This window comes from Salmo salar, chromosome ssa12 (assembly GCF_905237065.1).
Source record: "Salmo salar chromosome ssa12, Ssal_v3.1, whole genome shotgun sequence".
Taxonomy (NCBI): domain Eukaryota; kingdom Metazoa; phylum Chordata; class Actinopteri; order Salmoniformes; family Salmonidae; genus Salmo; species Salmo salar.
Window position 1 is genome coordinate 78,758,992 of NC_059453.1, and position 16,291 is coordinate 78,775,282.

General features: G+C 42.3%; 2 protein-coding genes across 5 annotated transcripts in view; both read left to right on the plus strand.

Moving 5' to 3' along the window:
• Nucleotides 1-12,661, plus strand: part of LOC106565789 (extracellular sulfatase Sulf-2) — a 94,037-nt gene extending 81,376 nt beyond the window's left edge. For 2 of the 3 annotated variants that reach the window (XM_014133318.2, XM_045691797.1), the window contains 18 exons: nt 1,380-1,619; nt 1,703-1,854; nt 2,110-2,279; nt 6,342-6,531; nt 6,621-6,796; nt 6,950-7,078; nt 7,168-7,224; nt 7,398-7,527; nt 7,660-7,876; nt 8,157-8,418; nt 8,923-9,019; nt 9,108-9,262; nt 9,380-9,549; nt 9,782-9,924; nt 10,036-10,144; nt 10,256-10,289; nt 10,596-10,649; nt 11,013-12,661. In XM_014133318.2, coding sequence (XP_013988793.2) covers nt 1,380-1,619; nt 1,703-1,854; nt 2,110-2,279; nt 6,342-6,531; nt 6,621-6,796; nt 6,950-7,078; nt 7,168-7,224; nt 7,398-7,527; nt 7,660-7,876; nt 8,157-8,418; nt 8,923-9,019; nt 9,108-9,262; nt 9,380-9,549; nt 9,782-9,924; nt 10,036-10,144; nt 10,256-10,289; nt 10,596-10,649; nt 11,013-11,043 — 2,516 coding nt within the window. In that variant the 3' untranslated portion in view covers nt 11,044-12,661. The remainder of the gene's footprint in view (nt 1-1,379; nt 1,620-1,702; nt 1,855-2,109; nt 2,280-6,341; nt 6,532-6,620; nt 6,797-6,949; nt 7,079-7,167; nt 7,225-7,397; nt 7,528-7,659; nt 7,877-8,156; nt 8,419-8,922; nt 9,020-9,107; nt 9,263-9,379; nt 9,550-9,781; nt 9,925-10,035; nt 10,145-10,255; nt 10,290-10,595; nt 10,650-11,012) is intronic. The other variant, XM_014133319.2, reaches the window with a different exon arrangement.
• Nucleotides 12,662-14,027: 1,366 nt separating this feature from the next.
• LOC106565788 (rho GTPase-activating protein 39) overlaps nt 14,028-16,291 on the plus strand; it is a 56,382-nt gene continuing 54,118 nt past the window's right edge. For both annotated transcript variants that reach the window (XM_014133315.2, XM_045691798.1), the window contains exon 1: nt 14,028-14,173. In XM_014133315.2, the coding sequence (XP_013988790.2) occupies nt 14,160-14,173 (14 nt within the window). In that variant the 5' untranslated portion in view covers nt 14,028-14,159. The remainder of the gene's footprint in view (nt 14,174-16,291) is intronic.

The following is a 16,291-nucleotide window of genomic DNA, read 5'->3' on the forward strand; positions in this document are numbered from 1 at the left end:
ATTAGACTACGCTCAGCGCTTCATGAATATGGGATTCTATATCTTAGGCTGTCAGCGTTTCGTGCCTATGGGGTTCTATATCTCAGACTGCGGTCAGCGCTTCGTGAATACGGGGTTCTATATCTCAGACTGCGGTCAGCGCTTCGTGCCTATGGGGGTTCTATATCTTAGACTACGGTCAGCGTTTCATGCCTATGGGGTTCTATATCTTAGACTGAGGTGAGCGCTTCGTGCCTATGGGGTTCTATATCTTAGACTGCGGTCAGCACTTAATGCCTATGGGGTCCCATGGGGTACAAGTTTCGGAAGGCACCTGGTGATAGAGTGGATTTTTACATTCCCATCCAGAGGTTCTGTCTGCTATTTACTCTCATCTTCAACTATTAAAGCAGAAAGATCTATCAATGGTTAAAGCATGGGTAAATGATTTGGCTGTTGATGATGAGGCTGTTGATTGGGAGAATTTCTGGGAGAATATATTTCACTCATCAAAGAACCCAAACCATCAATTGTCATTTTAAACTTTGTCATAGATCATACTGGACACCACTTCTAAGATTTCATGCAAAACAGACTCAAAGCCCATACTGTGACATAGGTAACCTCAATACACTTAGCACATACAAACATATGATATGGGATTGTCATGAGGTTTATGAGTTTTGGAGGAAAGTGTCGTCTATTCTCTCTGACATGGTTGATAAAACTGTACCCCTTGAACCAATTCTGCTGTTTCTTAACGATGATACAGGTATGCAGCTTAATGAGAACCAGCAAAAGTTTTGGCTGCCTGTGTTGACTGCTGTGAAAAAACAAGTTGTTCAGCGCTGGTTGCCACCACATTACTTTCATATAAGGAAATGGCTAGCATACTTTGAAAACGTAATTATGTTGGAATTTATCCACTGCCCGTATGAATAAAGCCAGTCCTAGCACTTAGGAACATGGAAAGTAGCCGTGTCAGAAATCTCTAAACTGTTTGATATGATGTAGGTGTGTGATGTAAAATGCTTACTTGAAAGTGTTTTATTTGTAAATTACTTTGCTGTGTATATTCTAGTGTAGGGCGTGTTTTATTTATTTTTATTTATTATTAATTATTAATTATTATTTTTTATATTTAAAAAATATATATATTATGGGTTGTCCAAGGTTGAGGATAGGGTGGGGCTGCCAGAGGAATAGGTGGTGTGGGATGTTCAACAAAAAAAGAGGGAAAAGTGTAATATTGTATTTTATTTTTATGATTGTATTGCCCTAGTGACCCAATAAAAAACAACTGTTCACTCTCTCGCTCCCTCTCTCGCATCCCTCACCCCCATCCATCCTTTTGCCTCTCTTCCCCTCAATCTCATCTTCCCCCTCTCTTTCTCCTCCAGGCTCAATGCAGGCCATGAATAAGACACGGCGTATCATGGAGCAGGGAGGCACCCATTTCTCTAATGCCTTCTCCACCACTCCCATGTGCTGCCCGTCCCGCTCCTCTATTCTGACAGGGAAGTACGTTCACAACCACCACACCTTCACCAACAACGAGAACTGTTCCTCACCCTCCTGGCAGGCCCACCATGAGCCTCACACCTTCGCTGTGCACCTTAACAACTCAGGGTACAGGACGGGTGAGTGTGAGCTGTGCACACACACACACTTTATTGCAAAGAGAATCACTTTGTACTTATCACCCCCCCCCCAAATGTCCTAGCGTTATTTGGGAAGTACCTGAATGAGTACAACGGCTCCTATGTGCCCCCTGGCTGGAGGGAGTGGGTAGCGCTGGTGAAGAACTCTCGCTTCTACAACTACACTCTGTGCAGGAACAGCGTGCGGGAGAAGCATGGCAGCCAATATCCAAAGGTTTCATCCTGTTTCAGTTTTCAGTCACACATTGGAGTAACCTACTCAGATCATAATTTAATCATCCAATTTCATGATTATAATACTGTTTGTTATAAGACAGTATAGTAAACAGATTATTCTGAATCTAAATATTGTTATAAGGAAGCTGTTATGACAAGCTCCATTTCTCTATTCACAGTCATCTTTCCCCTTCTGGGAGGAAGTAATATTACAGTTCAGATCCTCATGGTCAGGTGATTCTTGCTTCCACAGGACTATCTCACAGACATCATCACCAATGACAGCATCAACTACTTCCGCTCGTCCAAGAGGATGTACCCCCATCGACCAGTGATGATGCTCCTGAGCCACTCTGCCCCCCATGGGCCGGAGGACTCAGCACCACAGTACAGCACTGCCTTCCCCAATGCCTCGCAGCACATGTAAGAGTATATTGTACACACACACACACACACACACACACACACACACACACATACACTCATTTGACAGAAGATGCAGTGTGGTAGTGCACTAAGTGGAGATTTGCCTCAGTAACGATCCTTACAAATTGCATCATTTAGACTGGTATTGTTAAAAAGGTTCATGATAGATAGGCATCCATAGATTATGATAACACACTATTGGTCCCAGCCTTTGTCTGCTTGGCACAGTACCCCCGAAGATAACCGCTTGGCCCTGAATGTTTCTCTTATGCTCTGGAGCTAATGTCACGTCTTCCATTGGCCCTGGGAGAGACATATAGTACCAGTCAAAAGTTTGGACACATCTACTCATTCAAGGGTTTTTCTTTATTTGTACTATTTCCTACATTGTAGAATAATAGTTTAGACATCAAAACTATGAAATAACATATATGGAATCATGAAGTAACAAAAAAAATGTCCAACCAGCTTCATGAGTAATGCTTTTCCAACAGTCTTGAAGGAGTTCCCACATATGCTGAGCACTTGTTGGCTTCTTTTCCTTCACTCTGCGATCCAACTCATCCCAAACCATCACACTTTGGTTGAGGTCGGGTGATTGTGGAGGCCAGGTCATCTGATGCAGCGCTCCATCACTCTCCTTCTTGGTCAAATAGCCCTTTCACAGCCTGGAGGTGTGTTGGGTCATTGTCCTGTTGAAAAACAAATGATAGTCCCACTAAGTGCAAACCAGATGGCATGGCGTATTGCTGCAAAATGCTGTGGTAGCCATGCTGGTTAATTGTGCCTTGAATTCAAAAAATTACTGACAGTGTCACCAGCAAAGCACACTCACACCATCACACCTCTTGGCCCAAGCAAGTCTCTTCTTCTTATTGGTGTCCTTTAGTAGTGGTTTCTTTGCAGCAATTCAACCATGAAGGCCTGATTCACACTGTCTCCTCTGAAAAGTTGATGTTGAGATGTGTCTGTTGCTTGAACTCTGTGAAGCATTTATTTGGGCTGCAATTTCTAAGGCTGGAAACTCTAATGAACTTATCCTCTGCAGCAGAGGTAACTCTGGGTCTTCCTTTCCTGTGGTGGTCCTCATGAGAGCCAGTTTTATCATAGTGCTTGATGGTTTCTTGAAGAAACTTTCAAAGTTCTTGACATTTTCCGTATTGACTGACTTTCATGTCTTAAAGTAATGATGGATTGTCATTTCTCTTTGCTTATTTGAGCTGTTCTTGCCATAATATGGACTTGGTCTTTCAACAAATAGGGCTATCTTCTGTATACCACCCCTACCTTTTTACAACACAACTGATTAGCTCAAACGCAATCAGAAGGAAAGAAATTCCACAAATGAACTTTTAGCAAGGCACACCAGTTAATTGAAATGCATTCCTGGTGACTACCTCATGGAACTGGTTGAGAGAATGCCAAGAGTGTGCAAAGCTGTCATCAAGGCAAAGGGTGGCTACTTTGAAGAATCTAAAATACATTTTGATTTGTTTAACACTTTTTTGGTTACTACATGATTCCGTATGTGTTACTTCATAGTTTTGATTACTTCACTATTATTCTACAATGTAGAAAATAGTGAAAATAAAGAAAAACCCTTGAATGAGTAGGTGTGTCCAAACCTTTGACTGATACTGTACATGGAGGCAGTAATGCGCCTGTGTCTTTGTTTGATTGTTCTCTCCTGTAAGAGTGAATCACATAAGCATCATTAAAGTACTGAACAAAGACTTTACACAGTGAATTCGTTCAGCCCAGGCTGTTGTCATGTCAACTTTTAATTGCTTTTTCTCATGAATTTACACACACTCCCACGATGTGAGCTTGTAGATGATCTCACTTTCCCTTCAATATGGAGGGAGAGAAAATGGCTCCCCTCTTACTCCAGCCCTCCTGAAAAACATTTTCCTTGTCTACATTGCAGACACTTATCTTCAAATCAAATCACATTTTATTGGTCACATACACGTGTTTAGCAGATGTTATTGTGTCTGTAGCGAAAAATTTCCCAACATATACCCAATACACACAAATCTAAGTAAAGGAATGTTATTAAGAATATATGAATATATGGATGAGCATAGACTAAGATACAGTAGAATAGAATAGAATACAGTATATACATATGAGATGAGTAATGCAAAATATGTAAACATTATTAAAGTGACTAGTGTTCCATTTATTAAAGTGGCCAGTCATTTCGAGTCTATGTATATAGGCAGCAGCCTCTAATGTACTAGTGATGGCTATTTAACGGTCTGATGGCCTTGAGATAGAAGCCGTTTTTCGATCTCTTTGTCCCAGCTTTGATGCACCTGTACTGACCTCGCCTTCTGGATGATAGCGGGGTGAACAGGCAGTGGCTCGGGTTGTTGTCCTTGATGATCTTTTTGGCCTTCCTGTGACATCGGGTGCTGTAGGTGTCCTGGAGGGCAGGTAGTTTGCCCCCGGTGATGCGTTGGGCAGACCACACCACCCTCTGAAGAGCCCTGCGGTTGCGGGCAGTACAGTTGCCGTACCCTCTTGTTGTCAGGGCCTTGTGCTCCAAGGCCAAAAACGATTAGCCTTTTTCCAAGTCAAATCGATATGCTGTAAATGTTAAATATGCCCTGCCTCCAAAATTTCATTAGATATTTAGCAGTTTGTTTATTTTATAATCATTAAGGTTCCATCTGCCCCTGAATGAATATTGATTAAACTGTCCTCTCTGTGTTAGCTGAAATTGATCAGTACGGCAGCTGGCTGGTTGCCTTTTCTGTGGTTTATATGCCTCCAATTCAGCATTACGCAATAAGTTCTGAGATCTCTTTCAAAGGTGTGGTTGGAGTCATTTGCAAGCACTGGAAAAGGCTATTGTTGTACATGCCAATCATAAAACAACATGAAACAAGTCATAGCTTTGTATAATGCAATACAATGCAATGCAATAGAATGTAATCCAACAATGATTAATTCACCCCAGAATGTCAAATGTAGAAAGCCATGCAAAATAAACACTTTTCCATGACTAATATTATGCACGATTAAAATGTTCTCAACCATAATACTATTCAGTGTTGATTCAAAAGATACGTTACCTCTCTTTATAAACTGGGTGGTTCGAGCCCCAAGTGCTGACAGCCGTGGTATATCAGACCGTATACCACGGGTACGACAAAACATTTATTTTTACTGTTCTAGTTACATTGGTAACCAGTTTATAAAAGCAATAAGGCACCTCAGGGGCTTGTGGTATATGGCCAATATACCACGGCTAAGGGCTGTGTCCAGGCACTCCACGTTGCGTTGTGCATAAGAACAGACCTGAACTGTGGTAAACTGGCCATATACCACACCCCCTCGTGCCTAATTGCTTGAATATAAAATGTGAGCTCTAAAATGTTCGCATAATGTCTGTCGTTAAAGCTGAAATCCGTAAAGTGAGAAATAGCACCACAGTTTGGCAGGTAGGTTAGTGGTTATGAGCGATGGGCCAGTAACTGAAAGGTTGCTGGTTCAAATCCCCTTGATTAAGATAGTCCCCTGCACCTCTCTGATTCAGAGGCGTTGGGTTAAATGCAAAGACACATTTCAGTTGAATGCATTCAGGTGTGTAACTGACTAGGTATTCCCAGTGCTTGCCTTTGTTTTTGTTTTGTTGATGAAATGGAGGAGAGGAGTGTCCAGCAGCATGGTAAAAAAAGTTGCTGTAAATATTCTGGTGTTCTATCACGTGTGCAATGATGTCTGAGGTAAAGAAAGTGTTATGTTTGAAGTAACTTTGTTGTTGTAATATCTCAACCAGACGTGGCCGTTTCCCCAACTAAAGATTTAAGCTTTAAGCTCCTCTGTGATTTCTGGAGGCATAATGGTGATAATCTCACAGAAGTAAGCACTCTTCTGTCTAAGGTGCTTGGTAACGAAAGTAAGTGCCATAACAGGAAAAGCAAAGACTTGTCAATGAAGATAAAATGTGCTGGTAACTAAGTGTGTGCAGGCGCAGTTTTCACCTGAAATTATTTCCCCCCTTTACTGGCTCTTTCTTCACACTCGTTTTTCCATCCATTCCTTTCTTAGAACCCCAAGCTATAACTACGCTCCTAACCCAGACAAGCACTGGATCCTGCGCTACACAGGCCCCATGAAACCCGTCCACATGCAGTTCACCAACATGCTGCAGCGCCGGAGGATGCAGACCCTGCTGTCTGTGGACGACAGTGTGGACAAGGTGGGTCAGACGGAAAGAGAGACAGACAGTGTGGATAAGGTGGGTCAGACAGACAGACAGTGTGGACAAGGAGGAACAGACTGGCTAAATCTACCCGACTACGTGTCTTACTGTGTCCTCGTCCTCAGGTGTACAACATGCTGGTGGAGACAGGTGAGTTGGACAACACCTACATTATCTACACATCAGACCACGGCTACCATATTGGTCAGTTCGGCCTGGTCAAAGGCAAGTCCATGCCCTATGAGTTTGACATCCGGGTGCCCTTCTTCATACGAGGCCCCAACGTGGAGGCAGGAGCCATGTGAGTGCAACTTTGAAGACTTCTACAGTACCTTTTTATGAAATATCTTTTTCAATGGAAACGGTTAGCTTTGGCTCTTATCTCACTGTTACTGCTACTGGATCTCTTTTGCAGCACTCATTTTTCTCCTCCACCTGTTCTTGTGTCCTGCAGTAACCCTCATGTGGTGCTGAACATTGACCTGGCTCCCACACTGTTGGACATGGCCGGAGTGGACGTTCCCTCTGACATGGACGGCAAATCCATCCTCAAACTCCTGGACACAGACAAACCTGTCAACAGGTAGAGAAGGTCACACCTTTATATGCATGTTTTGGACTCAACACATTAGATGCTTCAGGATCACTTGACCTTTCTTGCTCTTGTTGCAGGTTCCAGGTGAACAAGAAGGGGAAGATGTGGAGGGACTCCTTCCTGGTAGAGAGAGGGTCAGTATGTGTAATTCGTAATCTAGCCATGAATCAAGAGCAATTAAAGGGATAGTTCACCAACATTTCAGAATTACTTCATAATTGTCCACAGCCAAGTGATCAAAGTTTAATGTACAGTATGTTTGGTCAATGTTCTATTTCTCTCATCTGGTTCTATCCTGTTTACACAGGAAGCTGCTCCACAAGAGGTCTGATGGGAAGGACGTGGCCCAGGAGGAGAACTTCCTGCCAAAGTACCAGCGGGTCAAAGACCTGTGTCAGAGAGCAGAGTACCAGAGCTCCTGTGAACAGCCAGGACAGGTAAAAGTTCTGTACAATACCCACATGCATAGACACACACACACACACACACACACACACACACACACACACTTATACATTAGCAGAAATGTAGCTAAATCTCTCCCCCTTCTCCTCTCTCGGCATGTGAAGAAGTGGCAGTGTGTGGAGGACCCTTCTGGTAAGCTGAGTCTGTATAAGTGTAAGGGCATGGCAAGTCTCTATGCCTCACGTATGCAGGCTCTGATGACCAGCAGCGTGTCCCAGCAGTGGGTTGGACGTGTCTCCGATGCTGGAGACAGCTGTGACTGTGGCCCCCTAGGCCCCAAACATACACCCCTGAAGAGGAAGAGACTGCTCACCAAGAAGGGTGAGTAGTCCTTTCAGTGGCTTATGTATTTACCATACCAATGCCTTCTAAATTGTGCTTGCAAATAATAGTAGGACAAGTCTTTGCTGCCACCCAGTGACAGATTATAAAAATTAACAATAATAATTACAATGAAACAGGATACAATTTAAGTTTCAAGTGTCTGTCATTTGAATACAGTGAAAAATGCTGTGTACTTTATCACCCTCTCTTGGGTCATTGACATTGCATTACCTTTGTAATAATAACATTGTAACTAATAACTCTTTAACCCCATCAGAGGTAAAGTCCGGTAAGAGTCTGACTAAGAACCGTTGGGCCCGGTCCGTTCCATTTGAGCTGGATGGAGACATGTATGCTGTGGACCTGGTTGAGGGCTACAGGCCCATGGGCCTCAGGAACACCAGCTGGCCTGGGGAGAGGAGGAGAGGAGCGGGCCTGCTGGAGGACAACGATGAGGAGTTCAGTGGCATGGGAGTCACAGCCAGACCCCCAACCAACAAGAGCCTTACATCGACTGCCGCTCTTAAAGTCACCTACAGGTGTGTGTGTGTGTGTATGTATGTATGTATGTATGTATGTATGTATGTATGTATGTATGTATGTATGTATGTATGTATGTATGTATGTATGTATGTATGTGTGTGTGTGTGTGTGTGTGTGTGCTGAGTTTTAGTATTAGTGGGTTTTGAGTAGTAGTAATATAATTAATCTTTAAGTACAGTAGCCCTACAGTAATTCATTATCAGGTGTTGAAAGAGAGGGTGCTGTAAGAGAGGGTGCTGTAAGAGAGGGTGTTGAATGAGAGGGTGCTGTAAGAGAGGGTGCTCTAAGAGAGGGTGCTCTAAGAGAGGGTGTTGTAAGAGAGGGTGCTGTAAGAGAGGGTGTTGAATGAGAGGGTGCTGTAAGAGAGTGTGCTGTAAGACAGGGTGTTGAAAGAGAGGGTGTTAAAAGACAGGGTACTGTAAGAGAGGGTGCTGTAAGAGAGGGTTCTGTAAGGAGGTGAAGGTGAAGATGCTGATAGCTGGTGTGTGTTTACCCCACAGGTGCTCCATCCTGATGAATGACACAGTCAGGTGTGATGGAGGACTCTACAAATCCCTCCAGGCCTGGAAAGACCATAAGCTCCACATTGAGCATGAGGTACTGCTCTAGTTGATCCCCAATCTGGCCTATTCTGTAGCCTTTCCTGTCATTGCGGGGGTTAACTATTTTGTATATGTGTGTGTAGATTGAAACCTTGCAGACAAAAATAAAGAACCTGCGTGAGGTCAAGGGTCACCTGAAGAAGGTTCGGCCTGAAGAGTGCCAGTGTAACACCCCCAGTTACCTGTCCAAAAACAAAGGATTGTTCAGACTCAATGCAGGCCGCATTTACTCACTCAGGTAATTCATGTGAGAGAGTGGTGTGTGCATGTCTTTGTGTGTGTGTGAGAGAGAGAGAAAGAGTGCGAGAGAGAGAGAAACCTCCCCACAAACCATCCTCTCGTTGTGTGTCCTCAGCAAAATGCCCTCTAAGCAGAAGAAGCAGTGGCTGATGAAGGAGCAGAAACGCAGGAAGAAGCTCCGTAAACTGCTCAAGAGGCTCCGCAACAACGACACCTGCAGCATGCCTGGTCTCACCTGCTTCACCCACGACAACCAGCACTGGCAGACTGCCCCCTTCTGGACAAGTATGGAATGACAGAATACAGACTAAATCAAATGCAGAACAGTAAACAGTTGTTGTAAAAGTGGGATTCATGATTTTTTACCACTCTGCTACCACTCTGGCACGAAATGATATATTGAATGATTACTTGTAAGCTCCAAAAATAAGGTAAAGTAGATACTGTATAGGTGAGTTAAAACTGGCCATGCATCTTGTTTGAATAGCCCCCACTGTCTCTTTCCCTCCCCTGCCAGTGGGTCCATTCTGTGCTTGTACCAGCGCAAACAACAACACCTACTGGTGCCTGAGGACCATCAACGACACACACAACTTCATATTCTGCGAGTTCGCTACGGGCTTCATAGAGTACTTTGATCTGAACAATGACCCATACCAGGTATCTTTCTCTCCCCATCTCTTTTAAATCTCACAAATGAGATATAGCCTATTGTGTTTTTTACAGTGTTTGGTAACATACCCTGTCCTCTATTACTTTGTGTGTCTATAGTTGATAAATGGGGTTAGCACCTTGGACCGCACTGCCCTCAACCAGATGCACCAGCAGCTTATGGAACTGAGGAGCTGCAAAGGCCACAAGCAATGCAACCCAGAGACAGGTGAGTGAGAAAGACACACACAGACACACATACACACACACACACACACACACACACACACACATACACAACTCTGTTAATTCTGTTCTATAAAAGCATTCTCTATTTCAGGTAGTAAAGACAGAAACTCCTTCAGTGAATACAGGTACCCTCCTTTTTCTGGCTTAATGTCTTTTTGTTCTTTGTTGTCTTATTATTCCCATTTTTTCAAGGATGAATACGACTAACAATAAATCACTAAAGTTAAAGATATACTGTAGGTTATACATTTTTTCTACATTGGGTAGATAATAGCTTATTTTGAAAACCTTTTTAGCACAAGATGAATTCTAAAATGCAATCATAATAGCAGCTTCTGTTCCTCATTTTGCAATGTCTTCGCTGTTTGTTTGTGTATGTGTGTGTTTCCCCCGCATGTGGACTGTATGTGTCCGCGCTGTGCATGCTTCAGGCCAGTTCAGCGTCGAAAGAAGCCAAATGTGAAGAAGCCCTCCTCCAAATCGCTGTGAGTTTGTCATAACCCATCTGTTCCTCTCAGTTCAGCCAACCTCCCCCTCTTCATCCATATTACCTTGCTTTGTCAGATGGCCTGGTAGCATGCTCTTCTCAGCCCTCTCGGTCCAGGCTTTTCATGTAACTAATACTTACCTGCATTTAAGTGCCATGCCCTCAAGGATAAGATAGATTCACTTTTCAAAGTCAGTGGTATTGTGATGATGAGGTGTCTTTTCTGGTAAATTCTTGTCAGTGTCACCTTCTTGTGTTTTCCTATTAGAGTTGCTAGGAAAAGACCCATTGGAACTATTGTTATAAGCAATTGATAGATCAGATTTTCTCATCAATCTCCATCTCGGTGTTGTTTATACAGTGGGCAGATTTGGGAAGGATGGGTTGGTTAGCAACCTGTGTCGCACCATCCACCACATCACAGTGTGCCAACAGAGGAGGACCACAACTACTGGAGAACCTGAGGACCTTGTACAGACTTCATGGGAATGTAACCTGAAATACCATTATTCTAGGAGTTTATGGAAGAGGATGCTGTTCCAACATTAGCTACCACTGATGCTCAGATCATCACCCAGAAGAGAAAATACTGAAACAGCCAAGAAAATGAAAACTATAACCTCTCCCGTCTTCTTTCTCTCTCTCTCTCACACACACACACAGACACACACACACATTCACATCGACACACACACTCACACAGGAATGTTCTTACCTCTCCTATCTCCCCAGATCTCAGGACCACCAACCTGAGTTGGAGACTCATCAGTTGAGCGTGGATACACTCTGAACCTTTACTTTGACTTTCAACAACCGCGCTGAGTGAACAGTGAATGTGAGGTGTGTTTAATATTAGTATCTGGTAAACGCCTTAACATTGGGTGCCGAGATTAGCTTAATGTCAACTCTGCTGCAACAACCTGATGTGTATCATCCCTTATGGCCTTGTGCCATAAGTATATGATGTCAGGCAATTTAATCAAGTCAAGCAAGTCAAGCTTTGCACAATCACAGCATGAAAAGTAGGGTCAACAAAACGTCAGTACGCCTGGAAACTCTCCTCAAGGCCCACAACTCAAGACTCCTCACCTCCTTTTGTTGGTGCTACGGCTACAGAATGATTCCCCCAGGACATGTACTCCATTCTTTTGTATTGTAACTAATATTAACGTTGATCAAATTTCATGCAAGGATTATTTACAGCCCCCAAGAATGAGACAGGTGTGATGATGAACATACCAGACTGTATGGGGATGAAGCTGGTTAGGATATGACATATCACATCATCACCTAGCTTATCCCCCCTAGTTCACTTCAAACTCAGGATGGGACTTCTATAACCAATGCCCCACCCTCCTAGACAATGGTACAAACAATTGGTATAAACATCTTCACACCAGCAGAATGCTTACATTTCATTAGTGGATGTCATTTTACTCCTTTGTATTGCTAATGCCACCAGCTAGGTCTGGTCAGGTTAGTTTGTTCAGCTTGCTATACATGGTGCTATGATAACATTGTGAAAATAAAGACTTGCTGTACAGTATGTATTTGAATGTATGTTGTGCAGTTAATATAAATGTTTACATCATTTTTTATAATACTGAAAAGGAGGCAGACTTTTCTTTTGTGTTCGATATGAGTTGACAAATATGTCCTTTTTAGATAAGTACGTAGCCTGATGAATTGTCCTAGTTCTGTATTTGTCCATTTGTTCTCTCTGCACATGTTTCTGAATTTCTTCTCTGCTCTGTCAAAACCCACTTTTAGTTTGAAAAAAACATATTTATGATGAAAAAGCACTTAGAAAATATTCACTGTGAAAAGAATTCCCTGTAAAATGACTCTGCTCGTCTGCTGTACACAAGAGTAAACAACACAACAATGTAATGCAGCTTGACATGCATATTCATTATATTGCCTTTTTTTGCTTTCTTCGTTTCTTAGCAGTGACACTCCCATAGCAGAGAGTTGTAATAGTGAGTAACTGTGAATAAAGTGTTGATTGCCCTCATGCCTCTTTACTACTTTAACCATGCTATGTATTTGTCAACTCTCTGTTGTTGACACACAGCAATAGAGTACCGCAGTATGAGTCATAATACCCATAAAACCTAGTGGTCAAACAGGGAAATGGTTACAATCGTTTTTCCACCATTTATTTTTCCCATAGGGATTTTAGAAACACTTAAAATAAAGGCTGTGTTTTGTGTAGGGTTAGCCTGGTGTGACATTTTGATAACCGTGTAAATCTCTCTAGGACAATGTGACTTTTATCAATATATTTGCCTTTATTTAACCCTCCCCCCCCAAAAAAAAACTAAAACAAAATGCTAATGTGGCTATGATAAAGAACTACAAATGCCATGATGATCTGGACGAGACTGACGAATTGAGGCAAAGGTAAGAATATCTGGATTAACTATCTAAAATCAGCTAAATGTAGTAATGAATAAATTGGCAACATTTCTTTAAATGAACAATTCTGTGACCTGTCTTGTGCAAGTTTTAAATTGACACAATACCTGTTAGCAAAGTTAGATATCTAGTCAGCTAGATATGACGGGCGGGAGCTTGCAGGGATTTGTAGTTTTGCATGATGTCTAGTATGATGCTAATTAGCATGTTTGAATCTGAGAGTAAATAGAGACGGATAGACTGACGAAATTCACCTTGTCCGAGAGAGAGATGTACATGGTTATCAAACCGTCACGAGAGGGTAAGCCTACATGAAACATAGCCCATAGTGTTTCATAAAATCCCCTATGGGAAAACTAAATGGTGGAAAAACGATTGGAATCATTTCCCTGTTTGACCGCTAGGATTTATGGGTAGTATGACACCTCCAATGTGGGGCTCTATATGCTTACATAGTGGGCTCAGGATGAGTAATGAGTCAGAGTTCTGTGCCATGAAACTCCACCAGCAGATGTCTCTGTTTGCTTTCTTGTTGCTGACCCAGTTGTCTTCAATCCAGTTCACTTTTCTGACTGATACAAATATAATTAAAGGTTTATCATCTTTGATGCAGAACTATGTAGAACCAACAGCTTTACCTATTATTATAATGTGAAGTCCTTAGGTAGGCCTACATTTTATATTCCTTAAGTCCCATGTTGAGGGCCAGATGTCTTTTGGACTCAAGATCTCAAAACGTCAATACTAAAAAGGAGTACCTTACAGTGAAGAACTGACACGTGAGTCATAAATATAAAGCATCAACATTGGACTATAATTATTCACCAATAATAGCCTCATAATTGTGTCGCATGTCCGTCAGAGGAATGGCCAAAGCAGGATGAACGAAAATTACGGGGATGCGGAGATGGGGGAGGACCCCATTATCGTGACTCGCGTTCAGAGGCGGAGACTCCATATCGGAATTACTACGGGACAACTGTCTGGTGTTCATACCGTCCAACAAGGTGGGAAAATTAACACGAATAAATAAACAAGTTACATTATAAATTCAAGACCTAGGCAACGCAATGCTTACGATGTGAAAACAATGTCTGGGATAAGGTAAGATACATTCTAAGGGAATTTAAGCCGACCGGATAAGATTTAAAACAGAAATAACTTTCACTCAACCCTCACCGCAGGATGTGTTAGGCGGACTATTTGAATTTCGAAGACAGACTAAGTGAAGTGTAAAATGTTTTCATTGAGTTTAAAGTTTGTGTAACAATGCTACTTTAGGCTAGAATACAATATTTGATTACCAATAATCCAATATCCCTGTGAAGATGAGGAATGGTGGAGGAAAGTGATATTGCAACGATATGGGCAGAAATGGTATTATAGTGTAGTAGGCTGTCTGCTGTCCTGTTTACAGGTTAATACCGAATGTTATTCATGTCAGAGATGGAATGGATAATCATTAAGAATAGTCACCATTAAGTTTCCCCCATGTCTAGCTGAGGAAGGCTCAACTCCTTTCTCTTATATATCGAGGCAGTATAAGAGAACACCTCAATATATGAGAACAGAGTTGATCGTTCCTTATCTACCCCATGTCATCTTCTTTCGTTGTCATATAGAGACAATTAGCAGCCACATCTAATCTTGTTAAAAACGAATCTTTTATAGCACTATAATCACCTAACATCAAAGCATGATTGAACTTGTTCTCTATAAAAGGCAGTATTTCCCATAGCTGCTAAATCCCTTTGGGGAATATCTAGTTTGCCTGTGTTTAATTGAATTGCCAGTTTCCTGTTTAATTCTTGAACTGATTTGCAAATTGGCTTTAGTGGCTCTTTGCTGTGGTTAACAGACCATGGCAGTAGGCAAATGTCTCGATCCCATTTGTTGCACTGCTGTTTCACTGATGTAGGTTAGGATGGCTGGTGCAGTTAACTTGCCTTAGTTTATTCACACATTAATATTCTCCAACATCTCTCTCTATGCCTTAAGACAGATGTGCAGCTGCTCATTAAAACCTTTTAGTCTCTATCTTCTGCTTTCAATTTGTTTCTTGAAACAGATGGTTCAATGGAAATAAGTTTAAGCCACAAGCTCAAAGAAAGTCTTATATGAATGTTCTCGGTTTGTACTTCCCAAAAACCGAATTGTTAATGAACATAAATGAAATTGCATTTATGTATTTGAATGTGTTATTGGTGTCAATGGTTTAAAGCAAGCATTTATGTGTTCATGTCTCGAGCCACCCCCTGCAGTGCCAACGGCCTTGCCGTCTGTTTTGAGTGGTTCAGGGGGAAATTCTAGAACAGGGGTACTCAAGTACTACACTGACAAAAATATAAACGCAACATGTAACAATTTCAAAGATGTTACTGAGTTAGTTCATGTAAGGAAATCAGTCAATTAAAATAAGTTAATTAGGCCCTAATCTATGGATTTCACATGACTGGTAATACAGACATACATCTGTTTGTCACAGATACCTTAAACAAAAAATTGATCAGAAACCAGTTAGTATCTGGTGTGACCACTATTTGCCTCATGCAGCGTGACACATCTGCTTCGAATAGAGTAGATCAGGCTGTTGATTGTGGAATGTTGACCGAGTCCTCTTCAATGGCTGTGCGAAGTTTCTGGATATTGGCGGGAACTGGAACACGCTGTCGATCCAGAGCATCCCAAACATTCTCATTGGATGACATGTCTGAGTATGCAGGCCATGAAAGAACTGTGACATTTTCAGCTTCCAGGAATTATTACATTATTATGCTGAAACATGAGGTGACTGTGACGGATAAATGGCACAACAGTGGGCCTCAGGATCTCGTCACGGTATCTCTGTGCATCCAAATTGCCTTCGATAAAATGCAAGTGTGTTCATTGTCCATAGCTTATGCCTGCCCATACCATAACCCCGCCGCCACCATGGGGTACTCGTGTGGGTGAGCAAACTACTCGCCCACACGACGCCATACACACTGTCCGCCATCTGGTATAGTTGAAAGCGGGATTAATCTGTGGAGAGCACACTTCTCCAGCATGCCAGTGGCCATCGAAAGTGAGCAATTAGTTACGACACCTGCAGTCAGGTCAAGACCCTGGTGAGGACGTTGAGCTTCCTTGAGATGGTTTCTGACAGTTTGTGCAGAAATTCTTTGGTTGTGCAAAACCACAATTTCATCAGCTGTCCGGATGGCTGGTCTCAGACGATCCCTC